Source organism: Poecilia reticulata, linkage group LG12, assembly GCF_000633615.1.
Source record: "Poecilia reticulata strain Guanapo linkage group LG12, Guppy_female_1.0+MT, whole genome shotgun sequence".
Lineage (NCBI taxonomy): Eukaryota > Metazoa > Chordata > Actinopteri > Cyprinodontiformes > Poeciliidae > Poecilia > Poecilia reticulata.
Genome location: NC_024342.1, coordinates 9,112,625 through 9,130,343, shown reverse-complemented (window position 1 = coordinate 9,130,343; position 17,719 = coordinate 9,112,625). Strand labels below are relative to the sequence as shown.

Genomic DNA, 17,719 nt, shown 5'->3' with positions numbered 1-17,719 from the left:
TTTTTTTGGATCATGTTTCTAAGCTCCTTTTTTCTGCAGACTGTAAAACATTCTTTGGTTGTTTGTAGGTTTTGACGGCATGTAACATTTTAGTTTATCTGCTTTTGTGTGACAGCAAGTCTCACAAGCAACTGAGGTACTGTTGGACTTTCATTCATTGTTTCCCGTTTTGCTGCAACTAATAATATGTTGACATGATGTGTTAAAAAAAAAAAGGGTGTTGAAAACGTTGCTTTAGTTTGTTGGACATTTCCCAAAGTAAGCGTGTTAAAAGCCTCAAGAGGATGCCAGATCTCATACGAGTGGATCCTGGAATGTTTTCCTCTGCTCAAGAACAACAAAGCTAGAACAATGGTTTTTGTATGATATGCATTTCTGCATCTCACTTAATAATTTATTAGGCACAGATAATGACAAGTTGGACCAGTCTTCAGGACTGTCTTAAGCCTTTGTTCAACACGGTGTCTAAAATTTAAAAAATCCCTTTGGAGATTTTTGGAGTGTCTGCAGCAGATTTGTCATCTGCATAGACATTTTCCATTCCATCACACCCTAAATATGCTCTGTTGGATTGAGATCTGGTAACCGTGGAAACTCATCGTGATAAGGGAATCAGTTGGAGGTCGTTTTATCTTGTGGCATGATGAATTATCCAACTGGAAGCAGCAATCAGCAGATACATAGATACAGTGTTGGCTGCAGGCTATAAACAATGCTGGTTACTCCGGTGTGCCAAGAAAATACCCCACAGTTTATTGCACCACCCCTCCAGCTTTATCAGCTCATGTAAGACAGGTTGGATAAATGCTCTTTTTTTCGTTTGCTCCAAATTCAGACGCTATCAATAAAATGTGACGGTGTCCAAATATGATTTGAACGTTAAAGGCACTGATGCCGTTCTACCATGTTAGTATGTAAATATAAGCTATACATTTAAAAGTATTTTGGTTTTAATGTAAACCAAATACTTGACTTAAATAATAAACAATAGAACAGGATAAAACTAAAATTTCACTGACAAATATTTCAGATTTTGTTCCTAGTTTTTTTTCTTGTTTGCTTGTTTTTTTGTTTTGTTTTTTGTAAGGAAAAATAATGTGGAATAAGCAACTTGCAAGAAGTAACTAAGCAATTCATTTACAATTGTTCACGTTTCTAATATTTTTAATCTGCAGATTGGTGGAGGCCACAACATGAACGCTATTGTCTCCAAAGTCGCTGTGACAACGATAAAGGAGTCCCGCGAGCTCCGGATCCAGCCTTTCAACGAGTACAGGAAGCGTTTTAACCTCGAGCCGTACACATCATTCAGAGACTTCACCGGTAAGACAGACGGCTGTTTACCGTAAAAATCATTTGGAGACATCTTGTCTTCATTTCAAATAGTTCCAGAAACGAGGATGATTTATAGCTGGAAGAAAGAAAAAAAAACTCTGGCCACCATAGACAGGGTCCAAAATATTTGAGGGTGCATAATATGACAGTGCTCTCTTTGAGAGGCCAGAAAAAGTCAAACTCAGAGCAGCAGCTCTCATGATTTCATGTCTGAAAGAGTGTGTGGTGCTGCAATGCTCAGAGCACCAATGCCACATATGCAGCTTTGAAACTTTGTTTATGGGGTAAAGCCAGGAATAGCACATAAAACAAGTGCAATGGAGCATCTGCCTTGCTGCTCAATGCTCCGGTAATATTATAGCCTGGCTACAAATCAAACCAGGTTTGAGTTTCTTTCATATTTTGAAAGAAATCAGTCTTCGTTTAATGTCGATGGCCGGGTTTGGGATTTGACCTGTGCAGTTCAAAGTGATGCTAACTTGTAAAGTAGAAGGTAAACAATGCTTTATTTTTAAAATCTTATGGAAATAAAGGAAAGCTGACTGTCTTTTTTATGTAAGCATCAGCTTTCCAAACCTCGATCTTTGCTCTTTCTTCTTTTCATAATTGCTCAAGTTCAGTCAAATTGAAAGAAGAGTATCTCTGTTTTTTTCTTGATAGTTTTTCCAATTCGATTTGGGTCTGGACTTTGACTAGGGCATTCTAGCACATGATTGTCTTTTAACCTAAACTACTTCAGAGCATCTTCTTCTGTACCCATCTGAAGCGTTACATATTATACTGATCTGGCACCTTAACATTCACACATCTGTCAGATTGATATATTTACTCATCTTCCTTCTACCGTACTATCAGTGTACATTTTAAGTGTTACTTCTGGTCCCTTTTTTTGCAGATAACGAGGAGATAGCCAGCACCCTCGAGGAGCTCTACGGGGATATCGACGCTCTTGAATTTTACCCCGGGTTACTGCTGGAGAAGACTCGAACGGGGGCGATATTCGGAGAAAGCATGGTGGAAATGGGCGCCCCCTTTTCCCTCAAAGGCCTCCTGGGTAACCCCATATGCTCCCCAGCATACTGGAAGCCCAGCACATTCGGAGGCAAAGTCGGCTTCGACATCGTGAACTCGGCCACTCTGAAGAAGCTGGTGTGCCTGAACTCCCGGACGTGTCCCTACGTGGCGTTCAGTGTTCCAGCAGAGGAGAAACCAGTCAGGAAAGAACCAAGCACTGAGCTATGACCATGTGCAGATCCCCGGGGAGGGGGGGTTGTGTTTTTTTTTTGTTTGTTTTTTTACTCCAAGTGGCTTCACAAAGCAAGCAAAGATATTCGTTTGGAGAAAACAGCAGTGCTTGTTTTAGCAGCACTGCAGATCGTTACAGAGCCCAGTGCTCTGTGTGAAATCCAACTCTCCTGTTACTAAACTCGCTTGCAGCGCGTCCCACACTTGAACGATCACATCAATGAGGAGCCGAACGTGGTTTTTTTTTATTAAATGCTTTCTGCCTACAGACTGAAAAGTTGTTGAAGTTTGGACCGTCCGATAAAATAGACGTGTATTTGTTGGTAAATAGTTTATTTTGGAATAAAAACTATACCCACATGATGTGCTGTTTTCAATGAATAAAGATTGGAAGGTGACATCTATTGTTCTCTCCACTTCCATTTACTGAAAGCACTGAATCAGTATTTATTCTGGCCTGGAGTCGTGATGGGAACGGAAGCCTCTCACAATAACCGTGGGTGTTGGTTTAATGATTGGTCACATTAAACCCCAACGTTACATTAAAGGATGGAAAACTAACACTTTAGGAAACCATTTACGATAGATAAAGGTCTTTAGAGACAAAGCGATCTATTCAAATCTTAAGACAACACATGTTCATTTTGACAGGATGTTTCTCTACCATGGCTGAAACTTTTGTCTTGGAGCGAGGCTGAGTCAATACAAAGCTTGTTGCTGGCACCCTGCGCCTTTTGTAAGAACATTTAAAAGAAAACATCTGGATGTGTGACTTGGCAAATTCGCTGCTCACTGCAGTGATTGTAGTTAACGCTGCAAGTAGCTCCTACGCAGACGATTGAAGTCTGGAGCTTGATTTAAGCGTTTCCAGGTCTGGAGAAGTGTAGATAAAGAAAACTATGTAAATAGAGAGAGGGAGAAAAAAAATATTTGTATTCAAGACCATCCCATTGTCAAAAATTTGTCTTTCAATGTATCCTCCCATCCATCTTCCTTCTTTCCTGTCTTGTCTCCTTACTTCTTTTCTTGTTTCCCTTTTTCCTTTGTTCATCCATTCTTTTTTCTTCTCTTTATTTTTCTATCCTTCACTCATTCCTTCCTTTTTACTTACTTCCTTTCTTTATCGTCTGCTTACCTTCTTCATTCCTTTTTTATTATTCATCTTTTTCTTCCTTTGTTCTGCCCTGTTTACCATTTTCTTTATGCCTTTCCTCACCCTCTTCCTTTATTAATTTATTCATTTCTTCTGTCTATCTGTTTTTATTTTTCATTTCTATTTTCCCTTGTATTTTTCTTTTATATCCGGGACACTTTAGAAATATGTGTCATAAATTCATTCTATCCTTTGTATTTTTACTTTTAGCCTAAGAGTAAGAGGTCTGAAAATATCCACGTAGAAGAGTTTATGGTCACATTGCCCTCTAGGGGTGAAAGCTCTAACTACATGTAAAGGCTTGCAGCAAATTCTCATCCCACAACGTCACCCGTGCTGCCTTCAAGTGCTTCCAGTAAAGTCTATATGACATGCAAGTAAACAGTTTTTGCAGTTTTGCTTTACTATGGTGGGGCATCTAGTTGAGCCTATCTCAAATGTTCTGTGGAAAGTTATTGAAATATGTTCAGGAGTAAACTTTTGAGGACATCCAATGTGACCTGATAGAAGTTATGTCTATAAATCTAATTCTTTCTTGAAGAAACGCCTGACATTGGCTGCATTGTCTTTCACAATTAATGGCCTTTGGAACAAGACAATAACAGATTGTTAGTTCAACCAAAACAAAGATAGACATAAAAAATTGTAGTCATCACCCCATCCTCCCAATCCAACCCAAAGCACAATGCAACATTTTTGAAAACCAAATGAAAGTGGAACATTTTGAATGTTATGGTCTGTTAGCTGGGTTCAGATAAATATTAAATCTACTTCCACTGACATAAATCTGTTTGCTGAATATGACTCTTCATAAAAATGACGTGTATTTCTGGAAGTAATAGATGTTGACTGATGTTGTTTTGTTGCAGCCCTGATCCTAATGTGGAGAAAAGTAAACAGCTTTCTGACTGGCAGTGAAATCTTCTCCGTCTGAGCTTGTAGTCACGCAGACTTGAAATCTGTCTCTTTTCAGACTCCATAATTTCATTGTGTATTTGCATCCTTTATTTGTTTGTAAAATGAATGAGCATAATTGTTTTTTCTCATGATGTTGCAAAGAAACAATCCATTACAGCTAGGACCAGACGCATTGCCTACGTATGTTTCCACAGCTTTGCTTGCCATCAGCGCTTGAATTACTTCAAGCAGGTATGTGTGTGTTTCTTAGTTATGATTTCATATTAAAAGCTTTTGAAATAAATAATAGTGAACTGTAGAAGAAATATAACGGACAAAAAAATAACCCACGTCGAGGAAATAGCAAAGTTTGTGAAAACTAATACTCGCCCAGTCTCAAACTATTGGCCATGATTACACAATTACAAAAAAAAAGTATGCATGCTGAACTCAATATTCCTTCTTCACCAAGTCTCCCTAAATGCATCCTCGGAAGGGGCGTGGTCTGTGGGAGCTAAACTAAACAGATTGAACAGACTAAGCGGCGCTATTTTAAAGCGGTTTCTGGTGGTATTTTCAGGTAAGTTGTTATAAATAAACAGTTTCACCAGTTTTGTAAACATATACAATTTCAGTTACACGAAAGAAATTCCGCTGGTTGTTTCGTTTGAGCCCAACATATGAAAGCTAGCTAGCTTCTAGTGCTAATAAAGCTAAGTTCACTTTTCTCCGAAGAACAGTGTGTTCGGCCTGTTTCCAACATAGTATAGTTGAAATAAAACAATTTAATATATATTCTTTATAGAGGGTTATACTATTATATTAAAGAGAAGCAGACTGAACTACTGGGTTGGCTATTATGTCGGCATCGGCAGGTTTGTTTAAGGCCTCCAAGCTACTGTTTACATGTATCGCACATACTCCATAGAAATCTGGAGATGTGCTATCACTATAGTAAATAAAACAAATTATGTATTGTTTTTGTTTTGGCTAAATGTAGTAAGCGTTAAAAAAAAATGATAGGTGAGAGGCATTTGTCAACAATGACTTCCTTTTTTTTCCTCTCCATCTGTTTCCCCCGACTGGATTTTACACGGATCAGAGAACCACAACAAACCTTTCGGCTTAAGTTTAATGAGCTGCTGATGTCCTATTTTCCAAATAGGCGCCTTCTGTTGTCGTCTGAGCGCTTGTATGTCTGTTAGTCTGGATTGCATTAGAGCATAAACGACGCGCTTAGATAAACATTATGTGAAAAGTGTTGTCAACCGGGACAAGGAATTAGTCCACCAGGGCCTGATCTTGTTTCATATGTGGCGTGTTTTCAGAGCTGAGCCGCTGCCATGACTACTCTGGATGACAAGCTGCTGGGTGAGAAGCTGCAGTACTACTACAGCAGCAGCGAGGATGAAGGCAGTGACAACGACGATGAAGATGGGGAGAGGAAGACCATCCGGGACGCGGGCGCCACTGAGCCGGACATAGACTACAGTGCAGACGGAAGTGCTGTCAACACAGGTAACAGGATGATGGGATTGTTGTCGTATTCGTTGTGCTGCTTTATCAGTAGACTTTAACATCTGTGAGAGTGTCATTTGGATAAGTATTGCAAAAGTATTCGTACATACATCTGAACTTTTTCACTTTTACTCAACCCACCTCAAAATATAACTTTTAATCTCTGTGCAAACCAAGAATAAAAAGACTTTTGAAAGCACTCAGTCTATTGTATGTTGGAGGATGCAATGCTGCCACACTTTTCAGATTTGTATGTGTAAAAATGATTTTAAAATCCTAATAAAAAGCATTGCAGTATGTGGTTGTACTGCAACAAAATGTGAAAACAGTTCAAGAGGTTCGGATACTTTTGTAAGCTCTGTGCCTTTGAGCATAAAAAAAAAAATGGCAACATGGATTTATTGATTTTATTTAATTTTTTTCTAACGTTCTGTTTCAGGGCCGAAGGGAGTCATCAACGACTGGAGGAAGTACAAGCAGCTGGAGGTGGAACAGAAACAGGAGCAGAAGAAAGAGATGGAGAGACTGATAAAGAAGCTGTCGATGACGTGCCGCTCCGATCTGGACCTAAAAAAAGACAAAGAGGAGGAGAAGAAGCTGCAGGACAAAATTAAAAGCAAAGTAAGCAGGAAAGAGCTGCATTCGGTTTATTTCACAAATCATTGAAGTAAAAGTGACTCCTAAATGTAGCTGGTATAGTTAAAGTGCAAGGAAATCATTAAGGAAAGCTAACCTGCTTAATAAAGTTTGGATTTGGTCGTTTTTTCTTTTGTTTTGTTTTGTTTTGTTTTTCCCTGACGTCTCAATGGTTGACACAATTAACCAAACCAAACACACACCCACTACAGATCTTTTATTTACTTTTATTCAATGAAAAACGATGAACTCCCCTCTTCTCGGCTTTGTCTCGCTCCGCAGATGACCATGCAGGAGTACAACATGCTACAGGAGGACGAGGACGACGAAGACTTCCTCCGGCAGTACCGCACGCAGCGCATCGAAGAGATGCGCCGCCAGCTCTGCCGCGGGAAGCGCTTCGAGCGGGTGCAGGAGCTCGGCGGCGGCGAGGAGTTCCTGGAGGCGCTGGACAAGGAGGACAAGAGCACGCTCATCATGATCCACATCTACGAGCCGGAGATCCCGGGCTGCGACGCCATGAGCGGCAGCCTGCTGTGCCTGGCGCACGAGTACCCGCTGGTGAAGTTCTGCTGCGTGCGCAGCTCGGCCATCAGCATCAGCGCGCTGTTCCGGGAGAGCGCTCTGCCCGCGCTGCTCGTCTACAAAGGAGGGGACCTGATCGGTAACTTCGTGCGGCTCACCGATCAGCTCGGGGAGGACTTCTTCGCCGTGGACCTGGAGGCGCTCCTGCAGGAGTACGGCCTGCTGCCGGAGAAGCCCGCCATGGTCCCGAAGACGCTGCGTAACGGAGCCATCATTCAGAGCAACGCGAGCGACGAAGACTCGGACCTCGACATAGACTAGGCCTGTAAATATCTGCTGCTCCGCTTGGTAAAGCCGCACACCCAGTCTGCATGGACCATGTATATTTATTTATGTGAAGCCCTTGTTTAGAGATTCTGCCCTGACCTCACAGCAACAAAGCTAATAAGAAAAAAAAAGCAGGAGAAATCATTCACTTCATGTCATTCCATTCTGAATATTTGGATGAGGGTAAATGTCACTTATGATCACTGTTTAAAACACAGCAGGAGTTCTGCTGTTGCTGTACATATGGTTCATTTCTTTCCTCAAGCTCTGTCCACTACTTGTGTTCAACACATTCCTTTGTCTTATCATCCATGTTTCACTCTTGTGAATATCGAACCTTCGCCTCCAGACTGACCTTTTTAGTTTTGTAACTTTTATATGTGCTGTACCATCAAATAAACTGCAGCGTGTTTCAAATCAACACCCCGCCCTTTTTTTTTTCCATTTCATTTTTCTTACAAGTGGTTAAGACCACAAAGTTGAAGGAAAGTGCAAGTTGAAAGTTGCATTAATTAGTAAACTGATGTGTGGTGACGGCCTGAAACAGAAACCCAGCTGTGCTTGGAGCTCTATAGAAACCATCCGACTAGAAAAGGGGAGCATTAGAAAAGAAAAGTAGCATTGTTGTCGTTTCCTGTTATAAGTAAAGCTCTGCTAATGGCTGGACTGTGGAAGGCCAAAATGGCCCATGTCTGGCTATAAAGGCGAGCAAAAAAGAAAACCAATTCATGAGTTGGGACGCCGTAAAATACGGGGAAAATCCCGTCAAAAATGCCTCTAGGCTGTCTGGATTCTGTGGATCCTCTGTCTTTCAGCTCCATCGGCAAATTATTTTCTTGCATATGAGCGCCACAGAATCTGATTAACATTTTTGTTGCTCTAGCAATTTTGGCTTAAAATAAATGTGCTCGAAAAAAGTGTAACCTATTTGTTATTTTATTCTTACACCAGCAAATATAATCATGTTAGATTAAAAAAAAAAAATTGACAATACAAAACATTTTCCCAGGCTGAAATAATCATAAAGCAACACACAAATTAAACAACGTAGCTTTAATGTTTTTTTTTTTAAATACAGTTAACCAAAAATATTTTAAAATATAATTTATAGTTTAGGATTCAATTCCCGGCCCGGAGTCTTTCTGCATGGAGTTTGCATGTTCTCCCCATGCATGCGTGGGTTCTCTCCGGGTACTCCAGCTTCCTCCCACAGTCTAACAACATGACTGTCAGGTTAATTGGTCTTTCTAGATTCCCCCTAGGTGTGTGTGTGTATGGTTGCTTGTCCTGTCTGTCTCTGTGTTGTCCTGCAACAGACTGGCGACCTGTCCAGGGTGAACCCCGCCTCTCGCCCGGCACGTTAGCTGGAGATAGGCACCACCCCTCCCGACCCCACAAAGGGACAAGGGTGTACAGAAAATGGATGGAGGGGTCATCTATAAGCTTTTACGTAAAATTCATAATTCGCAAAAAGCTTTTACGAATTACGTAAAATCAACTTTTTCGAGCTTTACTCTCACCAACTGCCATCTTTCCAACCACTTCAGAGTTGCAGTCTCCATGGGAAGCTTCTACCTCACAGAGCACCCTGCCCCCTGCAACGCATACAACTCAACTCCTTAAGACTAGCGGCAGCAGCAATCAGTAAACGCTGACTTCATCTGCTGACTTCATCATGTGAACTAGTTGTCAGGGCAAAGCTCCTAAGAACGATGTAAAAGGCATAATGGAGGAGTGGTAGAAAGAGTGGGAGCTCCTTAAAGAGACAAAGGCCCAATTTCAAGGCCTTGAATTGGGAAGTCAAATTTTTTAAAGTTACGTTTGGTATATGCAGCATTTTTTACAACTGAAGGTAACAGCTACTTGACTGTGCTAAACTTTTTTCATATTACAACTGCAATTTTCAATGTTTGTTGGACTGTTTATGCATAAGTTGATTTATCACATAACGTCGTAATTGTGCAAGGCGCTGTTACGCCCCTTTTCAAATAGCATAATTAGGCTTGCAGCTATGATACATCTGAATGAGCTTCGCAGTCGACAAAGCTATCCGAAAGTGATGCATCCTGAAGGTCGACTCATCCGTACTTTGAATAATCGCTCTGATCGGGGTGGATCTGGGGAGCGATTATCCCCAGAGGCAGCAACAAAACTCAACCGCTTGATTAAATCACTGTATAGTTTCCAGATTAATCCCACAATGCCAGGAGATGCTGAGTTGACATTAAAAGTAAAAAAAAAAAATGAGTGGGGAGGGGGGAAAAACAGGCCAATTGATGACTACAAGCAGCTGTACAGCACTGTGAGGCAGGGCAGCACCAGCAGCAGGGGGGCCGCTTCCTCGTAGATCGGAGCGGCTGAGCTGTTCACGTCGTGTCCGCAGAAGGCGTGCTCCAGCAGCAGATGGGTCTCTGCGCTGATGCCTGGTGCAGGGGAGGAGAAGCACACTGTCATTATCCTGGGAACCGGATCTAAGTTGAGATGTGATATGATAATGCGATGCTCATTTTGTGCGTTGAGTTGATTCTAATCGCGTTTCATTATCTCTCTGTTGCCTGCGTGGTCGTGAAATCAATGCCAATAGAGGCTGCAGCTGACACGCTCAGAGCAGCGAGCAGAGCTGCTACACAACTCTCTGAATTCAATATTTCGGTAGACCTTGGAGACATGCGCACCGTGTTGAGACCATTCCTCCCACAGGTGCTGGACGTCCTCGTTGTGATGCCCGTGGTGGTCGTAATGATCCGGGTCTGCATGAGAAACACAGCAAGCTGCAGTTAAAAATAAATAAATGAATGAATAAAGAAAGAAAGAATGGAAGCAGTCAGGGTAACTCTGGAGGAGCTGCAGAGATCCAGAGCAAAAACGATCCAAACATACAAACAGAGATTAAATCATGTCAGGATGAACTAGTCAAAGTCTAGACTTAAAACTAGCTAAAAAAAAGTGGACTAACTCAAAAACTGTCTGAATACAAAAGCACACCACACCTTTTGAGTTTTTATTGGTAGAAAATGTTAAAAACCGTGCATTGTCTTTCTACTGCTTCGCACTTTGTGTTTATCTGTTACATAAAACACATTGGTGTAGGAACAAATTATTGAAGGAGTCTGAACACTTTTACTTTAAGCTAAAGTTGCATTGTTACATAAACACATGCTGTGATTGTGGATGAGTAAAGAGGAAGAAAAGGAATGAGAGAATCAAGCTAATATAGAAAACAGATATTGTTAGTATAACAATCAATAGTTTTATGCTTTCAGACAGTTCTGTCAAAAAAAAGAAAAATCTGTCATATGAAAGAAACTCAAATATGAGGCACATTTTTGACCCCTAAAATTAAAATGTAAAAAAAAAAAATAAAAAATGTTCTGATTAAATCATCCTTGTGTTTACTTCAAGTCAGATTTAGAGGGGAAAACAACAGCGTACCATTCGTGTGATGCCAGAGCATCCGCTTCAGCTCCCTGAGGGCCTGGGTGAGGTTTTCCAGCTGGTCGTGGAGGTGAATGTTCTCCTCTATCAGGGCGTGGATCGTGTCCTGGAGCTCGAAGCCTTGACCTTCCAGCATTAGCAGGGTCAGGGGCAGGAAGAAAAGCGCCAGTCTCAGTCCACTCATAATGACCAAGCACACAGAGGCTTTGTCATTTCTTCACTGACAGCTGCTCATTGCCTTCATTTTGTGCATCTGTGTCCCCTGGTGATTGGTGTGGGAGGTTTTATGAGCTTACAAAAGGTGGGTGGGGTGGGGGATCTTTAATTCCAAAGCCGTGAGTGGAAAGCTGCCAGCGGGGCTGCTTTAAAATCTATGGAATCATTCTCCATCACTGAACACAGCAGCACAAAGCCTGTTTGCAGCAGGATCTCATTTACATGAAATATATATGATTAAACACTGTAAGTAAACTCAGCACTTTCAGGACTTTAAATAATGGAAATTATTGGCAATATTCTCCCAATGTGTTGCTTTGACTGCACAGATCAATACAGCCAGCATTATTTGATCCGCTGCTGCTCACATTTGCCTCATCTGCCACATGGCAGGTTAAGCTAAAATAAAACCTGCCATCTTAAAGTCTCTAAATGATCAGACTGGCACAATGCAAGCTGGAGGTGGTTTAATGAGTCGCAAACGGTGATGTCAGGAACTTTACGCCTTTAAAACTCTGGCTGGAAGTAGGTCAGTAAAACCAATCGTGTTCTCGCTGACCCATTTGTAGTCGCTGCAAAACCAGACACATTACTGTGAGGTGTACGGAAGGAAATGACAAAATAACGAAATAAAAAAATATCCATCATTCTGTTCCTATGATTTAGTCCTTATGTTTTCTCCAAGTGTCTTATTTTTCAATAAGAGGAATCAGATTGTAGAGCTTGTGTTTTTGGATAAAAGACAGCTTTACTGAAGATTAATTAGTATGAGAATGTCATATAGGTTCATATGATATGTAGTTAACATAATTAAGGTCGATGTAAAGGGTGGGTCAGATTTTCTGCAGCGTATAACAAACCTGGTCATTTCAAAGCAACAGATTGTGACAAGAATCTATACGTGTAAATTTCTACAAAAGAATTATCTCTGAAATGACATTAGTGTAAATATTTAATAAGAGCTTCAGTGAAGTCTTCCATGTGAGATCTAAAACTACTGAAGACTGAAGACAACATAGAGCATTTCTTCAAACAAAAAGCCTTTATTTATTTTTCATGTGTATTAGTTTATGCCGTCTTGACAGCCCTGGTGCGCTTCTTTTTCACCACAACAGGCTTCTGGCTCTTCAGGATAGCACTGGCACGACGCAGGGCAGCCTGGATTGAGAAAAACAAATAAAACCACCGTTATAATCTTAAAATCTTTTAAAAACATTATCACAACTTATGAAGCAAACCAGAAATAAACGTAGTTTTTTTCCTTGAAAAACACAGTTAGTTAGTGATCTCACCATGCGCAGATCCTTCCTGTAGTTGTTCTTGCGAATGATGTGCCTCAGGCTGTTGAGGGTGGCACGGGAGTTCTTGTTGATGGTGACTTTAACGTAGGACGTGGCAGGCTTGTGCTGGCCTGAACAACGACAAAAGTTGTTTCACATCACGGTCACCACAGACCTCTCATACAATAAATCTGCTACAAACGAGCCGTCAACAGAAAGCGAGTTTCTTCCGTCAGTAAGATGCGTTGCGTTTTTTTTTGTTTTTTTTACCTGCACGTCTCTTCAGCACCACCACGACACCCTTGCCATCAGCTGCAGGCTGCACACCGACGGTCTTCTTGTGCACCAAGCCGTTGAAGCGGAAAGAGTTCCTGGACTTCAGGTTGTTGGGCTCCTGCAACAGAAAAATGACTCAGAAATCTACTTCTCTGTCTTATAATGAACTATTTACGCTCAAATGCTGTTTTTAACGACAACTTCTAAATGACAAAATCTGTTTTTGGACCTGTGCATGTGTCTCTGTAGATTTTATGAAACACAGAATTAAAAAGAAAAAAACTTGTTAAAAATAAATAAATAAAAAAAGACATTCAAATTGAATAAAGATGAGATAAAAAACTGGAATTGGTAGATTTTGAGATTGATCCGTCTTCACCGGAAACCAGAACCTCAAAAATACCGTCTTTTAGTGATCAGTGAATGCTTTAAGAACTAAAAGGTTGTGCTGATGTGAGAAAACTCAAATAGAGTCCCGTTTGAGATAGTAAGAAAAAAAACATTTTTCTGACTATCTCACATATATAAGTAAGGTAAAACATGTGGATAGAGGCTATTTGTAGCAATAGCGACACTGATTATTTATGTTATGCTAGATGATTAACTCTAACCTAGTATTTTCATAATAGTAAAACCACATCTTAAAGTGACTGCTCTCACACTCGGCGTTACTGTGCCTCTGTTTCTATCGCAAAATTATGACCACACTCATTGCAAAAAGGTTAGAAAACATACATTTAACAATTAGGATTCTTAAAATAGCAGCAAAATGGCAAGACGATCTTTTACAAACTCAGGGATTGTAAACTGGCCACCAGATATATTTATATTATGAGAAAAGATCATATAAAGGCACTTTCCCACACGTCCTCTAAGCAGTATATATCATTTTTAACTTACAATATCTACAACAACTCACGGTCTATTTGTTTTCAACTTCACCACAACAATCGTACCGGCAAACACTTCGGAGTTGATTCTTATAAGTGCTTACAGTGCTGTAGGTCTGTCCATTCCTCTTGATGAGGAAGCTGGAGCAGTTCCTGATGACCATCCACTGCAAATGGGACGACATGATGAACCTGAAAAATAAGCGCAGCTGTTTAAGAAACATTAAACGCCAACTGATCGTTTTTAACTAAAAATGCTCTGGAATGGGAGGAGGCACTGGGCTATTATTATTTACTTCGGTAATTAAGCAGAAAGGCTTGTTACAAGAGGTGGACTAGTTAAACTCTGATGTTAGGCTCTAGTTAGATAATGTTAAAGCATACAGTCCAGGTGCTATATTTCCATTAACCTTCAGTTTATTTCATTAAAGTTTAGCTCAACCAGCTAACGTTAGCTTCACCACTCATCAGTACACGGTGAGGCCTAAGTTAGCCAACATACTGACACGTTTATCCTTAACTTCATAAATAGAACAAGATCGTTTACTGTGACAAAAAGTGTGTAATAATACACTATGCAAAGCTATCAAGTTTTATTTGCGTAAATACAATCGTGAACAGAAAACTAATCTATTTTATTTACCGGCTATTAGCAGCCAAAGCGACCACGTTACCTTTTAGCGGAGGAAAAGGACCAGAGAGACCGGAAACCGCTTCACGGAACCTTTTCAGAAATCCTTACGCATTGAAAAACGCTGTTCTATAAATACTTTGTGAGATGATCCAGGAACATGAACATTGAAATAACAAAGCTGGCTTATATATTACACTCAGAAGTGAATATTTAGCGCTTTTCCCCTACACGAACCAATTATTGGTATTTTATAAAAAACTAGTTCTCACTGACAACAGCGGAGGGACACGTTTAATGAATGGTCTATCTGGCATGACGTCATTAATGTGCGTCGCATGTTTACAGTTATAAATGAACTCCTGATTACAATTTATTTTAAAGCTTTATGATAGTCTGTCATTTTATGTTAAAGCGCGCTGGTAAAAGTGGAAAATACGGACTAAAGAGAGGACGCTTATTATCGGAGATATTGCATTGTTTGACTTTGTTTCTGATCATTTCTTGGCAGATATGTTTAAGCCTTATTCGAGGATGTGAAACTAAAAGTTGTTGGGGTTAAAAAGTTACTTGGGGAACCATTTATCTCAAGGTTTCACTCCGGTTTAATGTGGTAGGTAAAAGCTGTATCTGAATGAGAAAGGACGAGCATGGATAAAGAAGAAGATTTGGAGATACTTGGTGAAGAGCTGTACTCTCTGATCTACCCCAAACACAGGGAGGATGCTGCAAAACTCACAGGTGAGCTCACCTGTATGATGCATTTTATTTACTATAAATTATTTCCCGTAACAAAAAAATAAGCAGCTTTAATATTATCTGTCCCGTTGTATAAATCCATCCATCCATTTCACCTACCTTGTCCTCTAAATGCAATTTAATAGTTTGGAAGTTTTGTGTCTATATATATATATATATATATATATATATATATATATATGATTTAAGGGATGTGAACTTTAGAGATGAGGGTTTAAAGGTGCAAATAAAATGCATAAATGCTAAAGTAAAATCTTATTTGAACCCGTTTGTGTGCTTCAGGTATGTTGCTCGAGCTTCCAGCTGCTGTTTTGAGCCAGATGCTGCAGGATGAGGCCATGCTGACTGCAGCTGTGGAGAAAGCTCTCAGAGCTCTGCAGTTGGCACCGAAGGCCAGGTATAATCATCAAGTGGAGACTGCAGCAGCGATGTTGGTTGGTAATGCTGGTGAAGGCTGTGAATAAGCTTCTTAAAAATAAACCTTCCATCGTTTATGTGATTCCTTACAGTGAGGTGGCGCAGAAAGATGAGGATGACGTGTCCCAGTCTTCCGACTCTCTCGGGGAGCAGCTGTTTGAGTTAGTGGATGTTTACAACACTGGTCACTCACAGAAAGTCACAGGTGAGTAAAATATCCTCGCTCTTCATAAACACAGAGAGATTACCATTCATTATACATTTTCTTATTAATCTTACTTGTTGATCCACTTGGCCTGCAATTTTTGATGTTAATAGCTCTCCTTACTGTTAAATAGTCAAAATGCTGCACGTCGTACGTAATCAAACCCACATCCAGTTCATCTACACTTACCAGTTGGGCATACAAACATCTACAAGTCATTTATACAGAATTAGTGATAGCACAGATAGCATTTGTAGCCAGTACATTGCTATATTACTTGGAAGGGCAGTTTTTTTCTTTTCCAAAATTTAAAGTATGAATATGGTGTACTTTATTCATCTGTTTTTAGTCCTTTTAAATGCCCTTTTGCTAAACAGAAATTGTAAAAATTAAACAATCCAATGACAGTGTGAATATCAGGACATTCCTATGCTAACCTTAGTTTTTAGCATCATTACTCAAGATGTACTTTTCTTATGCAATGAAAAAGTGTTTAGCCTTGTGCACAGGAATGCTTTTGGAGCAGCACAGAGACGTGGTTTTACAGCTCTTGTCAGATCCCAAACTGCTGGAGGAACACGTGAATCTTGCCCTGAAGACGCTGAAAGAGTTTGTAGCTTTTTACTGAGTCTTGTCCTCACATTCAATTTATTTCATAATCAAGAGACACACTTTACATTAGAATTTTTTTTTTAAACTGCAAAGTTTAATAAAGTTTTTGCCTTTCTTTTTCAGGCAGAACATAGAGGAGACGGACCATGCTTCAGAGGCTGACGAGACAGACAGGCTGGGAGAGAAGCTCTTCTCATTGGTCGAGCAGATGGATTCACTGCATGCGAATGACATCACAGGTGAACTGATTTATTTACCATTTGACGTTCACCGTCTCTTGGCTGCGAGAGTCTTCCCAGGCCCCTGATGTGTTCTCATAAAGACATCCGCATCTTGTTTTTCTAGGTATGCTCCTGGAGATGGACGCCGCTTCTCTCCAACAGCTGCTCAGTGACCACACAAAGCTGCAGGTTGCAGTTCAGAAAGCACAGGCAGTGCTGGATACTGAGAGCTAAAATGGATTTGATAAACCCAGATTATGAAGACTTTGTAATTTTAGCCTAAAATGTGAACTGGGTATGAACGCAGGATGACTGAGGAGTCTGAAAGACGTCATTCTGCTGAATGAAGGCTCGTTTCTGTTAGCAGTGTCGGCATGTAAACAAAACAAATCTGTTCTGCTTCACTTTGGTGCCGAATCTTTACGGTTTTTCTTGATAAAATTGTTTACATGAATGCATAAGAATGAATTTTCTTCTGTAGAGATCTCACAGAAATTTGGATTAAGATGCTGCTTTTCGTTTTGCATTATTGTAAAAAAAAAATGTTCAGCTGCTAGGAAATATAGGCGATTTTCAAATACATTAAGGATGCTTACGGTTGTATGTAGTAGTGACAGAACTGTGTCCAAATACTGATTATAAAGATATTCATCTTTACTGTTTCTCAGTCCTGTGTGCAGCTGTAGCATACAAAGGGAGAACGAAAATGAATGACCCGAGTTAGCTGGATTTATGTAAATATGTAAGGTTTGATGTGATTTATTTTTAAGTTTACATTTTAATAATGTAGAATATGACTCACTGTCAAGGAAGGAGTGACAATGGCTGTTTTGGGCTCAAAATGGCTATTAGTGACACAAAATAGTAATTTTCATCCATTTTCTTAAAGTAGCCAATTATGTTGGACCAATCACATTTCATCATCCTCCAAAAACAGATTCTTTGGGGAAGGAGCGCTTCTGTTCCCCGTTAAAATATGAAACTGTTTGGTTAATTCATTTCTGAACTTGGTGTCAGTGTCAAAAGTACCAAGTGATTCATTCGGATTAGAGCTTTAAATGGAAAAGGAGTTTTTAAAAATACAACAGTACTAAAAAAAGACCCGTCTTTATTCCTGACTGAAAACAGATGTTAAAAAAAA

At 40.1% G+C, this 17,719-nt stretch overlaps 4 protein-coding genes across 6 annotated transcripts in view; 3 read left to right on the top strand and 1 right to left on the bottom strand.

The window, feature by feature from the left end:
• The window catches only part of LOC103473446 (prostaglandin G/H synthase 1-like), a 13,027-nt gene extending 10,047 nt beyond the window's left edge, over positions 1–2,980 (top strand). The window contains exons 10-11 of the mRNA XM_008423706.2: positions 1,176–1,323; positions 2,231–2,980. Of these exons, the coding sequence (XP_008421928.1) occupies positions 1,176–1,323; positions 2,231–2,577 (495 nt within the window). The 3' untranslated portion in view covers positions 2,578–2,980. The remainder of the gene's footprint in view (positions 1–1,175; positions 1,324–2,230) is intronic.
• Positions 2,981–5,103: 2,123 nt separating this feature from the next.
• pdcl (phosducin-like) lies at positions 5,104–8,057 on the top strand. Its single transcript, XM_008423705.2, has 4 exons — positions 5,104–5,210; positions 5,959–6,148; positions 6,588–6,769; positions 7,067–8,057. Exons 2-4 carry the CDS (start codon positions 5,974–5,976, stop codon positions 7,628–7,630), a joined length of 921 nt encoding a protein of 306 aa, XP_008421927.1. The 5' UTR covers positions 5,104–5,210; positions 5,959–5,973; the 3' UTR covers positions 7,631–8,057.
• Positions 8,058–12,306: 4,249 nt separating this feature from the next.
• rpl28 (ribosomal protein L28) lies at positions 12,307–14,474 on the bottom strand. Of its 2 annotated transcripts, none has more exons than XM_008423704.2 (5): positions 14,408–14,474; positions 13,838–13,925; positions 12,838–12,961; positions 12,580–12,698; positions 12,307–12,445 (listed from the first exon to the last, which is right to left on the bottom strand). In XM_008423704.2, the coding sequence occupies exons 2-5, from the start codon at positions 13,916–13,918 to the stop codon at positions 12,356–12,358; spliced, it is 414 nt and encodes a 137-aa protein (XP_008421926.1). In that variant the 5' UTR covers positions 13,919–13,925; positions 14,408–14,474; the 3' UTR covers positions 12,307–12,355. The 2 variants fall into 2 exon arrangements, with proteins under 2 accessions (XP_008421926.1, XP_008421925.1); XM_008423703.2 differs by having other exon boundaries at positions 14,377–14,449.
• Positions 14,475–14,678: 204 nt separating this feature from the next.
• Positions 14,679–17,121, top strand: LOC103473443 (polyadenylate-binding protein 3). Of its 2 annotated transcripts, none has more exons than XM_008423701.2 (6): positions 14,679–15,105; positions 15,406–15,520; positions 15,633–15,745; positions 16,255–16,354; positions 16,481–16,596; positions 16,703–17,121. In XM_008423701.2, the coding sequence occupies exons 1-6, from the start codon at positions 15,015–15,017 to the stop codon at positions 16,810–16,812; spliced, it is 645 nt and encodes a 214-aa protein (XP_008421923.1). In that variant the 5' UTR covers positions 14,679–15,014; the 3' UTR covers positions 16,813–17,121. The 2 variants fall into 2 exon arrangements, with proteins under 2 accessions (XP_008421923.1, XP_008421922.1); XM_008423700.2 differs by having other exon boundaries at positions 16,243–16,354.
• Positions 17,122–17,719: the final 598 nt, after the last annotated feature.

Coding starts and splice junctions, on each gene's coding strand:
- pdcl (XM_008423705.2), top strand. CDS start 5,974: ATGACTACTCTGGATGACAAGCTGCTGGGTGAGAAGCTGCAGTACTAC. Junction 6,149..6,587: donor CGGAAGTGCTGTCAACACAG/GTAACAGGATGA, acceptor GTTCTGTTTCAG/GGCCGAAGGGAGTCATCAAC. Junction 6,770..7,066: donor AGGACAAAATTAAAAGCAAA/GTAAGCAGGAAA, acceptor CTCGCTCCGCAG/ATGACCATGCAGGAGTACAA.
- rpl28 (XM_008423704.2), bottom strand. CDS start 13,918: ATGTCGTCCCATTTGCAGTGGATGGTCATCAGGAACTGCTCCAGCTTC. Junction 12,962..13,837: donor ATGGACAGACCTACAGCACT/GTAAGCACTTAT, acceptor TTTCTGTTGCAG/GAGCCCAACAACCTGAAGTC. Junction 12,699..12,837: donor GGTGCTGAAGAGACGTGCAG/GTAAAAAAAACA, acceptor GTCGTTGTTCAG/GCCAGCACAAGCCTGCCACG.
- LOC103473443 (XM_008423700.2), top strand. CDS start 15,015: ATGGATAAAGAAGAAGATTTGGAGATACTTGGTGAAGAGCTGTACTCT. Junction 15,106..15,405: donor GGATGCTGCAAAACTCACAG/GTGAGCTCACCT, acceptor TGTGTGCTTCAG/GTATGTTGCTCGAGCTTCCA. Junction 16,355..16,480: donor GCCCTGAAGACGCTGAAAGA/GTTTGTAGCTTT, acceptor TTTCTTTTTCAG/GCAGAACATAGAGGAGACGG.